The 24,122-nt window shown below is 31.5% G+C and overlaps 1 protein-coding gene across 2 annotated transcripts in view; it reads right to left on the bottom strand.

Moving 5' to 3' along the window:
* The window catches only part of LOC115881573 (rabphilin-3A), a 92,422-nt gene that overhangs the window by 41,640 nt on the left and 26,660 nt on the right, over window positions 1-24,122 (bottom strand). For both annotated transcript variants that reach the window (XM_030899116.1, XM_030899115.1), the window contains exons 3-5: window positions 23,356-23,506; window positions 16,362-16,546; window positions 14,230-14,468 (exon numbers count right to left, since the gene is read on the bottom strand). In XM_030899116.1, coding sequence (XP_030754976.1) covers window positions 14,230-14,468; window positions 16,362-16,546; window positions 23,356-23,506 — 575 coding nt within the window. The remainder of the gene's footprint in view (window positions 1-14,229; window positions 14,469-16,361; window positions 16,547-23,355; window positions 23,507-24,122) is intronic.

Raw genomic sequence — 24,122 nt, forward strand, 5'->3', positions numbered from 1 at the left:
TACTTGTGCTGACTTTTATGCCAAAGAAATAAACTTTACTAAAAAATTTGATTGCTTTGTTTATTGTATACAGGGGCATCAAAAATTGCTGGTCTATTCTATATCTATCTAGCTTAGATTTTGAATAAAGAGCAATTTTTCAATAAAGTGGCAACCAGGGAATAGGTACATTAAAGAAATGCTAACTTCATGTTAAAAAATGGAAACAGACGCCACCTGGTGTCGCCTGACAGTACTAGCTAAATTGAGGGGAATTGGAGGGGCGGGGCTTAAAAGAGGGGAAATTTTAAGAAAAATATTTTTATAAGTCTCACTGACTTACTGTTTAAAGTTAATAAACATATTTTTTATTACTTTAATATAATTTAATGTATTAAAAAATATGTCTATTAACTTTACACAGCAAATCAATGATATTATTAAAGACTTATTATTTTCAGAGAAAATTCATAGTAAATAAATTACACATTAGTAATCAATATCATTTATTTTTAGAGCTGCGATTTATATTACAATAATATTGAAATATATATATTTTTTTTTTAACAATGAAAAGAATATCCCGGAACCTGAAAAAGAAAGATGATCAATTAATGACTTAAATTAGTTCAAAATACATTTTGCAAATACCTAGTGAATTGGAAAGATAAACATACTATTAAAAAGACATTTTAGTACTATGTTATCATCTATTTACTGATAATACATAAGTATATAATAGGTAAATAACATGCATAAGGCACTATGATACAACTACCTGTATCATGATAACACACAATCACAAAAAATATATGCTAATTTAAATTCCTTTAATGATCTAATGAAACACTATCTACTATCTAGCCTCAATGCATGCCATTCCAAAGGCAAAAAAACTGTTATACCAAATAAATATAAGCTGAATAAAACATAAACCAAGCCAACGTGCATAAACAACCAAAAAATGCATCAAAAAATACTTTTATCAGATCATACCCTTGGATATATTATGTATTTTATATATCGCACATCCCGTTCAAAAGTTTACTAACTCAAAATAGAGAATATAGAGAACATTGTCAAGAGAAGTAAAAGAAAATTTAAGTTAAGGCAATATGCTCCTTTTTGGATATTAATGGCCAAATAATATAATGTTGATTTAATAAAATTTTACTGGCATCCTTCTGAGGTATAAATCAGATTAAAAGGACATTGTTTTTGTAATAATTGTTTGTTTTGTAAACATTTTTTGAAGACAATACAGTTTTGAACGGGCTGTGCGATATAAACAAGGATCTTACTATTATTTGAGGTTAGAAAGTATTTAAATAACATAAAACATAATCAAAATCATTTGTCATCATAAATTATAGAGGTACTTACGTGTTTTGATATTATTATCAGGAAATAATACGTTTAGTTAAACAGGTACGCTGCCAGGCAAGTTCTATCGGCGGGTCTTTGCAAAAGTTGAAATCTAAAAATACAAAACTACGTTTACATCTTAGTTGTATTTACGAATAAAGTATTTGTGTGTAATTTCTGACTTACCAGTTAATTGAATAATCGCATTAAATACATCCAAATGGTAATTTAATATTGTAAAAAGCAAAATTGTTTTAAATCACTTGCCAGGACAGCCCGGTCAGCTTCTTTGTTGGCAAAATGGCCGCGGTATCATGATTTAAGCAATGTGAGTGACAAAGAAAGCCAATGCCTGGCAGATGTTGCTTTCTTTGTCGTTGGTCCTGGCACGTTTAAATTTGACTGTTGCCTGTTTTCCCATACAAGTGACACATCCGTGGTGGCAACCAAGAGGGCTAGTGTCATCATGGCAAGTTTCTAGTAACAGTTGGTAGCTATTTTCAAAATCTAAATTTAGTTTATGGACTTTTTTAAAATTTGTACTTTTATTTAATTTACCCACACTAGTTTAATAAATAATATTTATTAAATATGTATTTATTAGTTTATCAAGAAAAACGGAGAAATAGTTCTTAGACTTATTTTACGATGACTTGTAGATATATCGATTTCCTATAAAAGAGCCATTACGGCAAATTCATTTTCTTCATTTCCAACGCTTATCAGCATTCCTATTTGGATATCTTTGAACATAAGCCCCTGAGGCCAAAAAGCAGTTTTCCTCACAAAATAAAATCACTAGTCATTCCGCCAGTCTCAATAAACTATCTTTCTCGCGCTTATATAGATACTCATTTTTTGTCGCGCTCATTTAAAATCTTTATTCGCGTCAGGCAAGTATTAAAAACCGTTGAATTCATCTGGCAATTAACACATATTCTTTAATATTATCTAATAAACATGCTGTAAAAAATTTAAAATGCCTAAAGTACATTTTCTACACGCAGAAAAAAAATGTATTTTAAAATGCACAATAAATCACGTTAAAATAATTAACTCGTTGTATGGAATTCGATTTACCTAATTATTTGTTTTAATAACGATTCCTGATAATATAATATTGTTTTATATACATAATAAAAATTAAAGCATTCGAAATAAAGTGAATACTGTTTTATCGGATATCTAATATTTAGTCCTTTTAAAGTAATTATTACTCTATATGTTTCAAAAGAACCACGTTTAAAATAAACTGGCATTGCCTTATTATTTTTGAAAAGTGTTGCTTGTCTATTCATTCCAATAAGACATCCTTATAATAAATGTATTTTAAGCACGAGAGTATTTTATTTCTATAAGAATTGCTAACATTTCTGTTAGGCTTTTGCCACGTGATTAATATTTGCCAATAGAAAGTCATGCATTTGAGGTGGACATCGAAAGATGGTGTTTGGTAGAGATGGGCGGTTATTGGTAAAAAACCGGTTACAGGTTAACCGGAATTATCTTTAAAAAATAATAACTTGACAAAATTAACCGACACAAATTAACCGGTTATTCAAATAACCTAACCTAGCAAAACTAAATATTTAGTTTTCCTATAGGTTTACTTACCTCTACACTCCATAGGTCTACTTCAAATTTAGATAATAAACTTAGTTAAATCGCATGATTAAATAGAGATTGTAGCAATGTAAGTATGTATATGTACAAAATGAGTTTAAATAAAAATGCTAACCTCACTTTTTTGACTAGACATGGATATGATATTAAAACTAGTAATTACTTAACGTTCAAATAAACCACACAACTCACAAGTTCTACAATCTACAACCAATTTATTTTAATCAAATACCAAAGAAAAATAAAGAGATTAAAATGAATAAATAATGAAAGATTATCTTCATTCATTACTTGAACTTCAATTTTGTATTCTTAGTCTAAGCTTCAAGAGAGACTTCAAACTACAAATAAAATATATTTACGGTGAAACGTGGGTGAAACTGGGCGAAACCATGGAAAACTTTTGAAGAACCGTTGAAAATCCGTTAAAGTCGGTTAAAATTTAAATATAGAATTTAGAGAATCTATTTGAAGTTAGGTTCGTATCACTTGGCTAGCTGGTGGCTAGTAGTAGTCTATGCCATTAGTACTTTGTTTTACGGCCTGACCTGTCAGGGCCATTTGGCCGTTGTTTTGATTATTATCAGGGTTCGCCTGATGCCTGATTTAATTTTGACATTTGATGTTTGATGTCATATATTTTCGTTTTGGGAGCGGGAGCGGGATCTCCCATTATCGTCAAAATATCGGGAAGATCCGTGCCGTTCGCTTCTTCGAAATTTACGATTCAAACAGCTAATATTTAATTGTTACTTGTTTTAAACAAGTACGATTTTTTTTACAAATAACCGGCTATAGGTTATTGGACGTAATGCAAGGTTATTAGGTTAACTGGTGAAAAAAAACTACCTTTAAATAACCGGTTATTTTAGAGGAAAATACCGGTTATTCAAAAAACCGGTTACTTTCGCCCATCTCTAGTGTTTGGCGGTATTGACGGGATAAGCTCGATTAGGCCACACGTTGTTGTATGATTTTTGTCGCGTTCCATGATTTTGAATAGTACAATGATATTTATTGTATTTGACAGTTGTTAGTGACAAAAAGGAGAATTGTACCGTTCACAGGTAATGTGTTGTTTAAGTAGTTGTTTAGAATGATCAAACGTTAATATTATTTCAGTAGCATTATGGCGGCCAAAGGTTTTCTTGAAAAGTGATGGAAACGACCGACGCCGGCCGAAATGATGCATTGTGATTTTGAATTTAACGCTGGACGAATTCAACAATTCAAATTTGCAAAGTAATATTTCACTAGATGATGAAAATTCAGACGTAAAGGAATACGAAGTCAAGCTAGCAAAATTGTTAAAAAGGTGGAACTTACTACAGCTCGTACCAGTATAAAAAGTAAAAAAATATATTGATGAACATTACAGAATGTACAGGGTGAGTCAACGATAGAGTAAGGTCAATATCTCCTTTGTTTTGAGATTTACAAAAAATGTTAAATTAAAAAGTTATAGGGAGGGTTAGGATACACATTTTAAAATTATTGCAGAATATACAGAGTGCTTCAAAAAAGTGTTGCGGATATAACTTGTTAAATGCAACACCCTATTTTTTATTTTATTTTTTAAATTCTACGTAAAATTCTATAACTTTTTTATCTAATAATATTTTTTTATAATATACAGGGTTCGGCAGTAGTGCGTCGGGCATCTGTAGCTCCTAGAATAATAAACTTCACAATTTTGTTTAAGTTCAAACCTAAAGTATGTACGAGGATGTATTTCAGGAAAATATTTCGACTTCTATAGGGTGGCTCAAAAATGTGTAAGTGGATCGGTATGTTTTTTTTAAATGGAACACCCTGTATATTATTGCATTTTTGGCTTCCTTTTGGACCACTTTACATAATATATTATATATGAGTAAATATATTTCGATAATATCAGAGATATTAATAAATAAATAAAAAATATATTTTTTCCAACCTTCCTTATTTTTTTTTACTTTATGAAGCACCCAGTATATTCTACAATATAACAATACAAATAATATACAATACAAAAAAATATACAATAATACAAAAAGATATACAATACAAATATATTCTACAATAATTTAAAACGTGTATCTTAACCTTCCCTATAACTTTTGTATTTAACATTTATTTGTAAACCTCCAAACAATTATTGAGATAATGGACTACTCTATCGTTGCCTCATCCTGTACAGAACAGAAATTTGTACAGGGTGGTAACGACAATATCTTTTCGCGAAAGAATGAAGAATTTTCTTTTTCAAGAAATTTAAGAACACCACTTTTTAAATTCAACATAGCGCGGTTTTATCATCTATAGTGGCGTTAGGAACCTAAAAAATACTGTTTTTTGCAATTATATGATTCAGAAAACCTGCAAATCCTCTATACCCTGTATATAAACATTTCTGTTTCAGGTTAACTCCAGTTTTAAGATGGAGAAAATTATATCATATATTTAACTAAACGTTGCTTTCTTTTTTAGAATCTCTGTGACCTTTGAAGGAATCTAATAAAGACATATCAATTCCAGGACATTACAAAAACCATTCGTCACTAGACAAAATTCACCAGGATACCCTTATATCTATTATTTTTTTTTTGATTTTGGAAGACATTCAATACAATTGTATTTACCTACTTATCACCACAAGATTAATTCCGAAATAAAATTATTTTCCTAATAAATTTGATATTTATTTCATTTAAATTGTTAGTACTGATCCTGTTCGATTAAAATCAACTCAAGTTTTAAACAAAGTGACATATTAATAAATCATTAAGCATTGCATTTGAAAATATAAAGAGAAAAGCTTGAAATAAAAGGAATGTATTTGAAAAACAAAAGGAAAACACTAATAAACAAATATATATTTCTTTAAATCAAATAGGCAGCATTTTTATTCTAAATCTGATATACCACTAACAATGACAATGATCATGTATGTTTTATATACGAGTATATGCATAAAATCAATAGATATCTTATTAATTCAATTATGACCATTAATGAGGCCAAAACATGTTTGATTTTATTTGATTCATTAGCATTATTTTTGATTTTACAACGTTTTTTCTCTCAGTGTAGGTATAATTAGTATTAAACATATTTGCGATGGTCGGGTTATACTTTAAACCCGAAAAAAGGCTGGCGTACTTATTTCTGAGTTAAATAGATGCTAAAATTTGAGAAAGTTGCCTAAAGGAATGTTTTTTTGGATTTATTTTTTTGCAAATGTCATGGGTTGCGCAGTAGCGAAATACCCGCAACTCCTCTGCCCGACTTAGGATTCTGGGTTCACCAGTTAATAAACTATACATTTTTAGTTATTCTAGCTTGCCTAAAATATGTTCTCTAAATATGTCGTCAGCTCTTAGGCTAAATGCTTATGATTTAACCATTGATTATTCAGGATCATGTTTTTGTCAATTTTATTTTTTTATCTTGAAAACTCAGATATTATTTATATTATTATATTATTTATTTACATTTAGAGAACTGGCCTGAGTAAAAAACATTTATATAGAATAACATTTATATAGAATAATGTATTATCTATATTATTACATCTTGGATAAATGGTTCGTTATAATTCCATCAACCTTTAGGAGTCGCCCGAAACCAAAATCAACAACAGACTTTCTTTGATCACGGTAGGAAACAAAAAAAACTTTATACAAAAGAACAAAGAGAGGACATTGTTGAGGGGAAAGACTATATACGTAAACTTTTTCAGCACATCTATGATTTTCCTGCGTATAAAAACGAGGCAAGGTCTGTTTTGTGAGGGATGTTTACTGGAAGTAAATTTGTTATTTATAAATTGCGTGTTATAAGAAAAATGGGGAAAAAATTGGTAAAACGAGAAAAAAAATATATTTAGATGGCTTTAAAATGTAAATAAGAAGACGTAAAATGTATAAAGAACATTTAAAGAAGAGAAAAATATAATTTTATATATTTTTTCGTCCTTTTTATATTTTTAGTTTTTGCCTGAAATGATTGTTCTTTTGTACTGTTTCTTACATATATATTATAATTAATAAAAACTAAATTCACTAATTATTTGACTGACTTTAATTGAATGTTGGGGCTCTATTTCTTTTAGTATAAAAGAAAAGAAAAAAGAAATTATCGGGCAAAACCCAGATTGGCCATGAAAAGATGACTCTAAATATCACTATCCGTAGACACGTAATTAGTGGAATAAATTAGTGGTTTCAATTAGCGTAGAAGTTTATTCCTTTAATTTTAATGTAAGCATTCAGAACGTTAAAATTAGTGGAAGACATTTTCAATTAGTAGAAAAAGTTATCAAACTTTTCCACTAATTATATATACTTCAAAATTTGCGAGAAATGATATTTTGGCCTTTCATTAGGTTTGTTCCAACCCGCCGCAGAACCGTCACCAAACGATCACGATTGTGCGCAGTAATTCAAATGTGTTCCAACCGAAATTTGACGGTTATCGGACGATCCTGTTTGCGTACCAACCTACCTTGGGATCGTTTAGTTACGATTTCAGAACGGTAATTTCGGCACATGGTCCAAATTGAGAACACTTGCATCTATATCTTAACGTGACTCCGCATACCACGCAAGCGCCAATATATTTTCGCGCAAGTTATGAATTAAAGTTTTGTTATGTAGTGGGTATTATTTTAGTTGTGAATCATACTTCTTGTGTTTTGTGGCTGAAATACAATATGTATGTACATTTTGATGTGAATTAAAATTCTCTATTAAATAAGACACATAATAGGTAATTATTTCATTAACTCAATTATTATATTCACGTTAATATTAAGGAACATTGGACATAATACATAAAAATCAAAATGTGTCATTTGTAAATACACTGATCAACAATTGATAAGGATCACAAACTTATATCGCGTTATATTTTTAGTTCCATTTTTTTAAATGTGTAACGTTTGATTTTTTTAGAAATAGTCGGGTTAAAAACTAGTCCGGGAAAAAAAAACGAATTTATTTAAAAAAAATGTATGAAAAATCAAAATGTTCACCTATTTCCAGTTAAATCAATTTTTTTTTTTAATGAATAATTTGTTGCATATGAAATGCATTGTTATGTCTTTGTGATGCATTTCCAAGTGACATTCAACACACATTTCACTTTATTACACGTGCTTGAATAATAGTTTTAAACGTTTTTAAGTTAAGCCTGAATCCTGAAATGACCGAAAACCCGGAAAAATCCTAATGTTGATCCTCAGCAATTGTTGAGCAATGTAGTTATAACTTTTAGTATCACAAATAAAACATAACAAATAAATAATAAAATATATATATTTTTGTCTAATAGACTAAGAAAATGAAATAAAACTCTTTTTTAATAATATTATGTTTAAACAAAAACGAAGGGCATACATACATCATTAGAGTATACATATATTATTTTTCAAGTTCCTTTGAGTCCCTTAAAGCCTTCCGGTCCAATAAATGATTCGGAAATTATTTCATGCTCATTAGGTGGAATATTGTTATTATTTTCGTTCATTAAACTATAATCAGAAGGCGCCAAGACGAAATCGTAAAACGACGTGCGGGATAGCGCTTGCGTAGTATGCGGAGTCACGTTTAGATATAGATGCAAGTATTAGGTCTATTCGTTTTCCTGTTATTATCGATTCTGAATCGTCCTAGAACTCTCCAGCGCATGCGCAAATGAAATAATGTCTTCATATTTCCTTCTGCGCATACGCATCACAATTCTAGGACGGTTCAGAATCGGTAATAACAGGAAAACGAAAAAAGCTATTGAGAACTGTTTGGGTTGACTTGCGCATAAAAGGATATTGGCAGGGATTATCGATTTTTAACAGCTGATTCTGGTCCGGCGTCCGGCGTCCGGCTGATGCTTCTGACTTGGTTATTTTTTACAAATTCGAATACGTATGCGTAATACTTTTGCTTGTGAGTTTGTGTGGAGTAAATCGTTCAGAAATTTTAAATAATTTTTTATTTATAGAATAATGTTCAAAGATTCTACCACTGCAATGAAATAACAGGAAACTACGCATAACAGGATCATAAAAGAGAGGATAGGTAAGTGATTTAGTGTGTAAACAGTTGAAACAACACTTACCAACAATTACTGGATTCTGATTCTCCATTTCAAGAATAATAATTATTATTATTGCAAATTGCAAACAAAAATAATAGGGTTATGTTATGAAATTCTAAACAAAAACAAAAAACCGATCGATACACTTTTGACAGTCCCGACAACAATCTACGAAGCGTTCCAACGTTGATACTTTTTGCACCGTCACGAAACTATTCGAAATCCGCGCATGCTGACAAAGTGCAAGAAAACCGATTCGAGTACGATTTCGAAACGATTAGAGGTGGGCCAGTCTGCGATTTTTGTGGAGCTGCTACGCTCTGCGACTGCTCCAATAAAAGCACTGTGATCTAAATATTAGGCGATTTTATGGATACAATTAACCTATAAATTAAAAATGTAGTTTTATTTTAATTAATTGCTCCGAAAAATCACACTCGGTGTTGGCACCGTTCGTTGCATTACTAAAAAAGTACAGGACTATAGGTGTGATTATGATAGGCAACATCATCGTCTAGTTTTTATTTATTTATATCGTATGATCGAAAAAACGGCGTCAGCGATAGCTATGAAATGAAGATTGCTGGCATTTTATATGTAAAATTTATGGGGAATGTTATCGATTGTCATTTCCAAGCCAACTGGACGCCGTTTTTTATTTCGATCAGTAGTGGCGATTTTAACGTCTGTGCAATCGGGGTAAGTCACCGACGGGCCCCAAGCCTCCCGGGCCCTTACGTACAAGATTCGAACTTTTCCGAACTACGGGCCCCTAGAGCTCTTAAAATCGCGGCTGTACGGTACTATACTGATGTCTTAGTTTGATAGATGTTGCTATATTTTTTGTCTATTCAGAAGAATTTGAGTGTTTCTAAGTACCAAGCACTTTGCTATAAATATCTTAAAGAGTCTGTTCATTTTCACAGAGTGGTGGCCCATGGTAAAAACTTAATGTTATATTCAATTCAAAGTCGAAACTCTCAAAAAAAGGTTTATTAGTGACCGGTTTCGGCTATTTAGCCATCATCAGACCTTAAAAATAGATATAAATAATAAAACTTATATGAATGTATAAGATCAAATAAAAGATTTAGGATATACAACAAAACACAGATACAAAATTAACTAACAAATAAACATACTAACAAGTTAAAAATTACCTTTGTCAAAAACATCTGTACATCTTTGTCAAAAAACTCTTCAAAAAGCGAACGCTGCTACGTTTCCCGTTCCCAAACTCCCAACAGCTCCAGTACACAGAATATACTCAATATACTAAGCTCCAGTCGACTGCGACCTGCGACGACTGTGACTGGAACAGTCTGACCGGGCGACGGGGCTAGGAGCATTTTCAGAATTTACACTATTGCCTGCTATTGCTCCTATTGCTACTCACGAGCGCAGATGTCCTAAACTGGTAAACTGCTCCGAAATGTCACTGCGATTTTCTTGGAACTGGAGCAGTCACATACTGCGACGTTGGTGGAGCTGTGACAAAGTAGCGGACTGCGATTTCACAACCCACCTCTAGAAACGATTCCGAAATTCTGGTTGGAACAAACCTATTATCTTCCATCAAGATCGTGGTTAGAAATCAAAAGTTTATTTGTTTTATAATCTAAATATTAGGCTTTCTCTATGGATACAACTGACTAACGCAAGCTGTTGCTAGGATATTCTATTAATTAATATAATTAATTCTTCATTCATTCTAATAATTTTAATTCAAACCAAAACGAATTAAAAGCCATCACAGATGTTTCTGTTTTCTTTCTGATCTCACATTATGAAGAAACCTTTATTTTTTTAATATCTAAAAATTAGTAATGCAATTCCTCAAAAAAAACATAAATACATATATTTTAAAATCAACATTTTGTAATAGAAATGGTTTAAAAAAAACGATTAAAAAAATTAAAATCAAACAAAAGATTTTATTGAAAGTGTATTTTTGTTATAGCACGAAATATTTAATTAATGAATAATAAAATACATTTTTGAAATAACTTTTTCTCTGCCCAGGCTTTATGCTTTATTAAATGTCGAACGTATTTAGCAGTAATTTTATTTCAAATTATTTGAAATTTTCGAATATTTTCTGGAACGAACAATTTTAATTTTAAAACTGTGTTTTATTGGCAGTTTTCGTTCTCGATTAATAAATATCGACACATTTCCAGAAAAGGACTTCTACACAAAACATTTCCAGCATAGCTGAACAGGACTTGACAGAGTTATTAAAAATAGGATTTAGAATTTAATCCTCGTAAAATTGTATGTAGGAATATTTTTTTTGTTGTTTTTAAAAGTTGACTAACCCATAAAAAAGGGATCTGGAAACTTAATCAATAGATTCAGCTACATTGTTTTTAAATACAGGGGGCACGGGGGGGCTATCGCCCCCTCCGCCCTTAGCTCTGACTGAGTGACGCGCTCTAGTGAAATCGCAACCTCAACAGGAGGAAATAAAAAAAAACATGACAATATAGTCTGGTTAAGATATTATTGTTAAGGTGTTAACGTTGATATTAAGCGTGGAAGTCACTTCGAAAATTTTGGCGTTTGATCACTATATTAAATTATACCAGCAAAAAAAAAAAAAGGTGTAAATAAAAATAAGATGTATCCTCTCGGAAACGCGGTAATAAGTAGCTAAACGACCAGTGAGGCCTCTACGGATGAGTGGAGCTCTATATTCGCCCCATTTAAACTGTGTTTCAAAAATGCACAGTTTCCGAGATATTTAATTTGAAAGATTTCGATTGTCGAGATATACCCCTTTGAAAAAAATTGATTTTTTATTAAAAGTGTTTTATAGTTTCAATAACTGCACTAGCAAAAACTAAAATACTTAAATCTGAGCTTAAATCACAAAGCCACGATTTCAATATTATTTTAATGCATATCAACATAAACTGTAAGATAGCAAGATATGATCAGATAGATGTATGTAAAAAAACTGTGGAAAAGTTTTTTGTAAAATAATAAAACTCATTTAAAAAGTTTTTTCAAAAATATTAGGTTAAAAAAAGTAAAAAATTCTACATGTCCAAAATTACAAACACTGCAAAATAAAATTACACTAAATCACCACAATACACCAAAACACTTTTACTTTTACACTGGACGCGCGTTTTGCTAACCATGTTAGCATCATCAGCAGATGATTATAAACTCAAGTACAATCTACAAGTTGAGCGTTTATATACTCCCCAGTAGGTACCGAGTGGGCGTGGCAAAATCTAGCCAACCGAGTCAGAGCCAAAGACATTATAAAGAGTCAGAGCCAACTGAGCGTAACAGTTAATTTCCGCCACTAGAGTAGTAGTAACAAAGAACTTGAAGGAATTGGATAATTAAATTGGACAGTTAAATAATCGTTTTCCTTCCATTAAATTTACGCATGAAATTGAGAACAACGACAGATTACCATTTCTAGATGTATTAGTTATTAGAAATACAAATAATTGCCTGGAATTTGATATCTATAGGAAAAATACCACCACACGCAGATATATTCCTAATGAATCACATCATAGTGTTGAACATAAAATGGCTAGTTTAAATTTCTTAGTTCATAGATTACTTAGTTTCCCACTTTCCAACGAAAGATATAAAATAGAAAGAGATTACATTAGGAATGTAGCTGAGTGCAATGGATATTCTCCTTCACTAGTTGATAAATTAATTAGAAAACGTAGGTATAGGTTAATGATTTCTGAAAATTCGACTTTTCAAGTGAAGAAAGATACGTCTAAATATTTTTCAATGCCGTTTGATAGAGAATTATCCCGTGGTCTAAAAGGAATTTTTAAGAATGTCAATTATAAACTTGTGTATAGTGCTAATAATAAATTACAACAATTATTAGGTAATCCAAAAGATAAAACACCTCCACTGGAAAGGTCGGGTATTTATGAAATTTCTTGTAAAGATTGTAATCAGAAATATGTTGGGCAAACTAGAAGAGACAACATGAGAGAAATTATTGTAGCGGTTTTTCGAGGTAGAACTTTACATGCCTTTTAAAATGGAAAGATCCTTTTGAAAAGACAATCATTTTATGCAGTTAACAGGAAAGGAAGTATTTTGAGCATTTGATTTCATTTAGATAATTTTTGTCACATGATTATATGTTTATATCTATTTTTAATTCTGTGTAATAATTAAAATATGTTTTAAACATGTATCTTTTTATTACCATTGAGTATTTTACTCCACAATCTTTAACTTTTGTTAAATTAACAAAAGGTATATCACAGTCATCCCCCCCTCCTAGATTGTTCCAAATAATAAAGATCTATTGACGCAAAATCATAAAAATTAAAATATCTAGGAAAATCTTTGTCTGAGTGGTAGTAATAGTCTGATAGTAAAGTATTAAATAATTCTGGTGATTCAAAAAAAAACAAATAAATAATTTAATACTTTACTATCAGAATATAAACAAAAATAAAATAAAAAAGGTTTTGCCCTGCACCCGGATTCGAACTCTGACTCCTCGCTTGATAGGCGAAACCTCTACGCGCTGAGCTATGGAGACTAGGTCGGTTTATATTCAATACTTTAATTTAAAGCACTAATAAAAATATAGAATCTTCTTTCAATGCGCAGTAGGGAACGCAACGTTTACCGGCAGCCAGACGGGCCGCATGCTGTTCTAGAAGAGCATAGTAAAAGATATACATATCAAAGAGCCAGACGTTAAAATACTTGTTTTTCCGACGTTGCTAGCTCTCGTACTACATGACACTGACTGTTATTGAAAAAATGTAACAAATTAGGTATGACATTTACCATGGTACAAAGAAAACAAGGTATGATCGATAGCGGCTCTACTTTCGTTAAGTTTACGCATACCACCTGTGACGTCATACGCCATACAAAAAAATATCCATATTGTTCCATTGCCACTAATAAAAAAAGACCTAAAATAGGGAAGAATTAGGACATAACCCCAAAAGTTATGTTTTGACATCGAGCTTGACATTTGAAAAATTATTTTCACATTTTGACACAATCAAATTTCACAGATGACACAATCTGTTTGACAATTTGAAATTGGCGCGCAGAGCTTGCCGACCAATGGTGCCGTTTATCACCTGTGACGTAGTGACCAACCTGCGCAATATCATACCTTGTATTCTTTGTATCATGGACATTTACTGATCCCATCAAATGTCTTACCGAATGTGCTCTCTGTTCCAGAATTCCTCCGCTGCCTGTTCCATTTCCGATCTTCATCGGAACTGCTGTCCTCGTCCCGGTACTTCCTGGACATTCGCATGCTCTTGTTCCTTTTGAACTTGGAATCGCCCGGTAAGATATACTTGGGCATGCTTTTGAAGAACCACGCTCCTGATTTCTTCCAGATCTCCCTTGTTTCGGCACAAATCATGCACAAGTAGTGTTCTCTGGACGCAGTACTATTAATAAAGAAGGAAAAATTAATCAATTAAAATTATGATGTCATTTTTATTTATTATGATCACTCTTGTGGTACGGGAAAATACAGGGTTTCTCACCGTAACCGTTCGTTAGAAGTTTTTGAGGTTAGGAAAAACTTGGAAGTTTGAAATTTTGAGAGTTTGGGTATTTTAAAATTTCCTTTTATTTAAAAATACTTTCAAGGTCATACCACTTCCGGTTACACCGGAAGTCGCCATTAACTTCCTTATTTTAAATGGAACACCCTGTATATTCTTTTATTTTTGGATTTCTAAGGGAATTTAATGATGAGTTTTATTAGATTTCCCTATACCTATTTTCAACTGTTTCTCAGATATCTTGATTTATTTGAAAATTTTTACAGATTTACCCCTATTTTTAACAGTGGGTATTTTACTCATTTTGAATTGGTGATAAACGCTTCTGCGGGAAACTGAAGCAGAGGACTAATACTTTCGAAGTCCATATTGACAACTAATTTATCGCATACAGGGTATCCAAAATTTTATAACTGATTAGATTATTTTCAAACTCAAAAAAGTTCATTTTTTTAAATGAGACACCCTGTATATTTTCGATAGTTGGATGCAGAATTCAATTCTGCATTGATTTGCTATAACTTTGCCTATACCCCCTTTCAGCGGTTTTCTTGTTAATCCTTATTTTTTATTTTAATTCAATTTTTGGCGGAATCGACAATATCGTTTGTGTTTTTTTAAAAAAATAGTTATGTTAAAGTAACAAAATTGAATGTAATTAGAACATACGAACAAAACAGGAACAAAACAAAAGTGAAATCATATAAAATATAATAGAACATAACAAAACAATCGTATAACAGTAACGGTGAGGCATTAATTATTAACACTAGACATTAGTGTATCCCTACCGTCATAAAAAAGTAAACATAATAATTACAAAAATTATTGTTCGAAGTGACTGCTATTTTGGTTGAAACATTGAAAGCTCTACTCCGGATTTTTTTTGGGCATAGATTAAGTAAACGCATGGTTAACACGGTTTAATAACTCATCCCTAGTACGTACAGGCGTAGAATACACCAACTCTTTTATACGCCTCCAGAGGTAAAAATCGAGGGGCGTTAAATCGGGTGACCGTGGCGGCCAGTTCCAGGGTCCTTGTGGACCAGTCCAGCGATCTTGAAACATTAATGTCAACTGCTTGTGCATATTGTCAATTCTGCCAAAAATTGAATTAAAGTAAAAAATACGGATTAACAAGAAAACCGTTGAAAATGGGTATAGGGAAAGTTATAGCAAATCGATGCAGAATTGAATTCTGCATCCAACTATCGAAAAATATACAGGGTGTCTCATTTGAAAAAATGAACTTTTTTGAGTTTGAAAATAATCTAATCGGTTATCAAATTTTGGACACCCTGTATGTAATAAATTAGTTGTCAATATGGACATCGAATGTAAATATTAGTCCTCTGCTTCCGTTTACCGCAGAAGCTTTTATCTCCGATTCAAAATTAGTAAAAGACGCACTATTAAAAATAGGGTAATCTGTAAAAATTTTCAAATAAATCAAGATATCTGAGAAACAGTTGAAAATAGGTATAGGGAAACCTAATGAAACTCGTCATAAAATTTTCTTAGAAATCCAAAAATAAAATAATATATACGGTGTTCCATTTAAAATAAGGAAGTTAATGGCGACTTCCGGTGTAACCGGAAGTGGTGTGACCTTGAAAATGTTTTTAAATGAAAGGAAATTTTAAATAACCCTAAGTTTCAAAATTTCAAACTTCTAAGTTTTTCCTGACCTCAAAAACTTCTAACGAACGGCTACGGTGAGAAACCCTGTATATATTGTATATTAAAAAAATAATATAAATATTATTATACCTTATATTTTTAGCATTATTCGTATCTATGGCACATTTTTGGCAAGCCCATCGTAAGCAGTCTATGCATCTGATTCTTTGGGGTCCCAAAAGTCTAAAATTTTCACCACATAACAAGCATTGGTTAGGCCCTCTTCCCAAAGCGTTTCTTCGCATATGTTCCAGCCTATCCACTAATTTTCCCACCTTCAAAAGAAAAACAAGAATTTATATTAATACATGATAACATGTAAATACTAGAAGTACAAATAGTAGTTTTACGCGGCATGTTTATGTATACGCATTTTTACTTTTAAAACCAGTGACTTGTCAGCCTAATGTTGGGTAATGTTGGCCCTGGACTAAATGAGTTTAAATCACGTAAACGCAGTTTGACACAAACATCTTTGGTTAGTTTAGTATGTTATGTCCACGGGTCCACAGTGACGAAAATTGATTTGGACTGTTTTGCTACAATAGGGTAGTTAATTTAAACTTAATAAAGATAGTACATTGGTTCCAAGTTGCAACATACATACCTGTTTTACAATTTTCTGTTAAATGCTTTTTTATTATACCATTAATATACTTTTATTTGGACTTAAAGTGATTTAGCTTTATTCATTTTGGTATAAATGATGACTTATAAGTTAATCTTAATATAAGTTAATCTTAATTAATACTGAACAAAGACAGAAGAGCAAGTATTTTTCCAAGCGCATGAAATGTAGCGTCGAATTAAGTGGTTATGTACTAAATACTTCAAATTTTTGCTCTCTCCGACTTACTAGTACCTATACAAATTTTTTTAAGTCACTCAAAAAATTGTTGGTATTATTTGTAATAGTATTGGTAATCTATTTTATCTACAACCGTTTAGTTATAACGTTTTTACATCACTATTTTTTAGTATTTCAGTTACGTTATGAGATTTATAACACAACTATTATAGTAGTGTTATGAATCTATAACACAACTAGTTTTTATAATAAAAAACAACTACGATCACCTAAATATATTAATTTTTGATACAAATTCCTACTACTAATTATTATAAATATTAATAACACATTTTTACACTTCTTCAAAACAATTACAACCAACCACCAAATATTACAATCATAGGTTTAAAAATATACAGAGTAATTAAGAAATAACTTTAAATTCGTTTTTCTCAAAACAATGTTTTGTGACTTAATATAGTTTGCTTCTTAAATATATGCATTATAATTATTATATGCATACAGATATGCATTTATTATAAGTTATTAAATGTTTAATACAACATAATAAAATAACAGTAATAGTATATAAGTAAATATAAGTAAACAACACAGTATATAAGTAGTAATAAGTAAACAGTTCAAACAAAAGAAACGAATGGCATTTCCCTTATCTCTAAAACATTTTCTAATTTAGACTATAAAGGCATTGGATATTTTGAATATCTATATATATAAATCTGACTGTCCTGACTGATACTGACTCATCAACGCCCAGACCAAACCCTTGACCCTAGAAAGCTGAAATTTTGCACAGGGGTTCCTTTTATGATGTTTACGTAAGATAAGAAAGGATTTTTAAAAATTCATCCCCTAAGGGGGTAAAAAGGGGGGTGGAATATTACAATATTTTTTATTTAAAAACGGTCAAGTTTCCGAAAAACGCTGAAACACGCATATTTTATTTTCTTTTTTTACATATTTTCAGATTTTTAAAAATGTATACAGGGTGTTTCGAAAAATCTGGTCATTGATTAATCACGATCCTGCTTAAAGCGCTTGACGTAAAAAGCTGATTTTTGGAAAACGGATTGACTTTAGGGTGTAGAGGTTCGATAAGAAGGGATTTTTCGAAACTCGAATTCTAAGGGGGTGAAACCGCCCCTCAAATATTAGAATATTTTTTATTTAAAAAACGGTCAAGTTTCCGAAAAAAACGCTTAAACACGTATATTTTATTTTCTTTTTTTACATATTTTAAGATTTTTTAAAAATGTATACAGGGTGTTTCGAAAAATCTGGTCATTGATTAATCACGATCCTGCTTAAAGCGCTTGACGTAAAAAGCTGATTTTTGGAAAACGGATTGACTTTAGGGTGTAGAGGTTCGATAAGAAGGGATTTTTCGAAACTCGAATTCTAAGGGGGTGAAACCGCCCCTCAAATATTAGAATATTTTTATTTAAAAAACGGTCAAGCTTTCGAAAAAACGCTTGAACACGTATATTTTATTTTCTTTTTTTACATATTTTAAGATTTTTTAAAAATGTATACAGGGTGTTTCGAAAAATTGATTAATTGGTCATTGATTAATCACGATCCTGCTTAAAGCGCTTGACGTAAAAAGCTGATTTTTGGAAAACGGATTGACTTTAGGGTGTAGAGGTTCGATAAGAAGGGATTTTTCGAAACTCGAATTCTGAGGGTGTGAAACCACCCCTCAAATATTAGAATATTTTTTATTTAAAAACCGGTGAGTTTTTCGGAAAAATTCTTAAACATGTATATTTTATTTCGTTGTTTTACATATTTTAAGATTTTTTAAAAATTTATACAGGGTGTTTCATAAAATATAACCATTGAGTAATCACGATTCTACTTAAACTGTTTGACTTTTAAAGCTGATTTTTGGCAAACGGATTTACTGTGGGGTGTAGAGGTTCGATAAGGAGGGGTTTTTCGAATTTCAAATTCCAAGCGGATGAAAACGACCCACAAATATTACAATATATGTTATTTAAATACGGCGAGCCTTTCGGGAAAACACTTGGACACGCATAATTGATTTTGTTTTTTTACATATTTTAAAATTTTTAAAAAATCATACAGGTGTTCCAAAAGTTGGGTAATTGATTAATCACGATTCTGCTTAAACTGCTTGACGTAAAAAGCTTATTTTTGGCAAACGGATTTTCGAAAGTCAAATTCCAACGAGATGAAACTACCCCTCAAATATTATACCAAGTTATATAATAATATCGCCATATTGTTTTTTCTCATGCTGACATAAATGTAAGAAAATTTTATCTTAGTTTGTATGTTAATGGAAATTCTTGCTTTGCTTGATCATCACCATTACAAATGATTAATCCGACGCGAACGAAGTCGCGTCGGATATACTAGTACACACTAGTTTTCTATAAACGAATCTTTAACATATTCTACTGGATCGTTATTTGGACGAAACTCTCTGTTCCACGATGTGACCTTTTGATACAGAGAGAAGAGTTGGTTTATTCCAATTTTTATTGCATTCCTGTCTATCGGAAAATACATGTTTTGATCTTCAGCGATATTCTTATTTAAATTTGGATCGAAAAATATAAAAGTTTCTTTAAGTAACACTGAAATGAAAACATACTTATAGATTGATGTTTACAATCTAAAAATGTATAAGGCTGTTTAATCGTTTAATGGATATAGTAGGTTTATACAGGGTGGCGCACCTCATTCGCCTCGGTTGATTATACGAAAACGAAAAGATATAGAAACAAAATATTTTATGTGTATATGTGGGAAGGCAATGTGCATAATTTAAACTATTTTGAAATGTACAGGGTGTGTCTGAACTAAGATCCATACCAAAGTTATGTCTTTTCTTATGGAGCACCCGGTATTTTATTTCATTTTTGGATTCTTGAACATAAAATAAGACATTTATAATAAGGGTTTAATATGTTTAAAAGCTTCGGTTTTTGAGATATTTAAAGATATTTAAATATGCATGATATAAAAAAAAAGTTTGTCATCACCTCGTACATTACTTTTCGGATTTAATTCTTGTGCTGACTTTCAAGCCGGACTTTAATAAAAAAAATTGATTGCTTTCTTAAATGTATACAGGGGTATCAAAAATTGCTGGTCTATTTTAAGTATTTATTTTACATAAAAACTTCGTTATTTTAAATGCAATACTATGTATTTTTTTAAATAAATCGAAGCAGATTTAAATGCTCTTTCAAACTATATTAGGGTCTCATATGCTGCTCTGGCTCAGATTTTGAATAAAAATCGTTTTTTCAATAAAATTGTAATCAAGATGGCTGGTGTGGCCATGGCAACTTTCTAGTGACACTTAGTAGCTATTTTCGAGGTCGACATAGTTTGTGGACTTTATTTAAATTTATAAGAGGTTACTTTTATTTAATTTACCTACAATAAGGTTAATAAGTAAGTATTTATTATTTTATCAAGAAAAATGAAGCAGTATCTGCTGGCGGAAGGAATGGATATGTTACTAGTTATTTTATGAGGACAATTGCTTGTTGGCTGCTGAAGGGTTTATGCGCAAATATATCCGAATAGGATTTTTTTTGATAAGAGTTCCTTTGAAATACTACTTTTCCTATTCCGCAGAGCTGATACTGTGGTATATGAAAAACTTATTAGGCAGAAACCTGTTGTTGGAAGTGAAGAAGATTTAATTGGTTAAGATTTTATTGGCCTTAATTGGTTCTTTTATAGAGAATCCAATATATCTAAAAGTCATCGTAATATAAATCAAAGAACTACTTTTTATTTTTCTAAAAGAACTACTTCTTTTGATAAAATAATAAATACTTATTAATAAACAAAAAATTTGAAATTTGATATAAAAAAATCAAAGTCAAAAATTTAATGCTTGTCCACCCTGTATAGGGGAAAATACAAACCAAAATGTCTGTAAATATAAAGTTTCAAACTTTATCAAATGTCAAACACCTTGAAATTAAAAAAAATTCAAAGTCACAAAAAGGTATTGACCACCCTGTATAAGGAAGTTCCAACAATAGATAATCTTTCAAGTTTATCTACCAAGATAAAAATTTTAAACTATTAAAAATTTTAACCTCAAAATAAAAATCAGGTCCAAGCATTAAATCTTGGCCACCCTGTATACCAGGTTCAAAAATATATCAAAATATCAAAAATATCAAAACACACAGCTGATATATCTCCGTTATATGAAATTGTCTAAATTCTATAGACCCAAATAATAATAAATAGAAATATGTATCAAAAATAATAAAATAAAAATTTCAGTCTTAAATCGTACCAAGAAAAACTGCAACTGTTTCCTCCTCTGTATCATGCCAAAAAAGATAAAACTACAAAAATTAATGTCAGAAAATTACTTAGAAAAATTGTCAGACTCCAGTGAAATGTTACGAGTAAAAATTTCTCAAGGCCCCACGTTGGGCGCCAAATAAAGTGTAGCGTTTTTTATAAACATTACCACTGCGAACGGCAGCTTTTCATCGGAGAGCAGTCGTGAATAAGGTATTTCACTGGAAAGAAAACTAATTAATAACAATAAACAAAAAAAAAAATAGATATTGGGCGCCAGGCATGTACAGAGAAAGAAAACACAGTTGTATATTACTTAAAACTAATGGCTATATTTATTCAAGATGGACTGTGATGGTAAATAGCATTGTACAATTTTAATAATTATTATAGTGGTTATCAACGAAAGTAGTGTTAAGAATTGTACTAAATATCTATAGAAACAATACCATTACAAGACGTAATGTAATGAAACCTAAGATCTAAATCATATTTTAAATATTAAATCGACATGAATGTTCGTAACAATCTAACCACTAAACATAGTCTGTACGATATTACTTAAGATGTACGTTATTGTTTAAGACTGAAAATGTTTTAGATGTTAAATGTAAAACTAGAACTTAAATCTACACTTAGCTGTTCTTTATGTAATCTTGCTTAAAACAGTAACAGCGTGAGGTGGTCTCGCATCTCTGTACTCAGCCATCCAATACAACAAAAGGGGCCAGAATGAGGACACCATGAATTGGAACAGCCGTAACTACTAACTAGCTTATGGATGGGAACGAAGCAGCATGGGGCTTACGCTACATCCATACTGTGGTAATATGGGGACACTACCCGTACCTTGGAACACTACTAGGACCTTGGATACTGCCCGAACCTTGGAATCAATACATAGATATTGGACACCTGCCCATACCTTGGACACAGTCCGTCCATAAGATAACGGTACAGGGGAACACTACCCGTACCTTGGATACTACTGGGACCTTGGATAATGCCCGTACTTTGGACCCTAAAAATATAAAACTCTTGTTCAAAACTAAACAAGGTCTAATAAACAAAATAAACCTACCTCGAATTACTTCCGAGGGCTCAATAATAAACAAAGAAACTGTCCTTTCTTCCATGTAACATTCAGGAGGACAAAAGCAAAAGAACAACAATGTGCCAGCAAAATACAAATACGAGTTAAGGTGGGTCAATCCAAAACTCTACCCTAAAAATATTCAATAATAATAACGAATCTAATAAAGATAATATCTCATCTTTACCTGTTGCTTCGAAATGGCAGCTGATTCAGATTTTGCAGCAAGATTTAAATTGCCATTTCTAAAAGCAGGATTTGCAACCGTGGCCAAAAACAAAGTGAGGTTAAAACGCAGAGAGGCGCATTGGCATGTGACAAGGATCTTGACAGATCGCGCCTCCACAGAACAGTGAAACGATAGCAGGGTTGGCGACTAGGGAACGTAAAAATTACACCAAGCGTGCCAAATAACTATCCGGCCTGAACGAGAGGGAATCCGGTGATGATAGGCCAGACATCATATATTATATATAAAAAAGACCTGTAACGAACTAAAAACGTTACACTATTGTAGGTAAATTAAATAAAAATAAACTACTATAAATTTAAATAAAGTCCATAAACTAATGTCGATTTTGAAAATAGCTACTAACTGACACTAACAAATTGCCATGGCAACACCAGCCATCTTGATTGCAATTTTATTGAAAAATCGCTTTTTATTCAAAATCTGAGCCTGGTAGGTATAGGAAACTCTAATATAGTTTGAAAGAGCATTTAAATCTGAATGCTAAACTCCTATGCTAATGGAAACCACTATTTATTCCACTAATTGCGCGGTTCTGAATGAAACTTTATACCTAAAAAATGTAAATTAACAAGTTCTATTCCATATCAAAGCAAAATTGTAAAGGCTTTACTATTTCACCTACCCGTTCCTGTTCTGTCACGTCTATTTTCTCTGCCCTCTGGATAACTTGAACTATAGCTCTCTGTTCCTGTTCTGCGAGCGGTTCGTTGACGGTAGGTGCGGAGCTGAAACCACTCAAACTGTCGGTTTTGACGCTCCATCCAGTTCTCAACCTGAAGCAAGACAAACGGGCCGTTTGTAGTTATAAATTATTCCTAGTTGTTGTTGTTTTGATGTATTGTTTTAGTGATTAAAAGATTATAAATATACAGGGTCGCTGTTATATATGAGAACGGTAGATTATTAGGGAAAATTTTCAAGATTTGGTTCATTCTCTTTAATACGGCCCTGTATCAGATCAACAATACGATAATTTTACATTGTCTTAGCTTCTATATACGCATGTAAATTTTCAGTTTAATATGATAATTAAAATTTAAAATTTGGCCCCCTCCTCCTAAATACGGGCCTCTGACAGCTCAAAAATTCAATAATTTTGTATTGTCAAAAACCAAGTGTTGTTTGTTATCGCTTTCTAGTAAACCCGTCCTCCATCTCATTAAGTAGCTTTGTTTTTAAACTAGTAATAAAAACTCCAAATATTAATAACAATAAACCAAATTTAATATACAAACTACATCCGAGCACAACGCGATATGTCGTATTCTAGCTTGTTCTGTTAGAAATTCCACAGCGTGCAGATAGCACCGTTTACAATAATGTCGGAAATTGTTGAATTTAGGTACATTATGTGTATTACGATTATATGCCTAAATTTAACAATTTTAT

Source organism: Sitophilus oryzae, unplaced genomic scaffold (genome assembly GCF_002938485.1).
Source record: "Sitophilus oryzae breed Bouriz unplaced genomic scaffold, Soryzae_2.0 scaffold_172_pilon_pilon, whole genome shotgun sequence".
Taxonomy (NCBI): Eukaryota; Metazoa; Arthropoda; class Insecta; order Coleoptera; family Curculionidae; genus Sitophilus; species Sitophilus oryzae.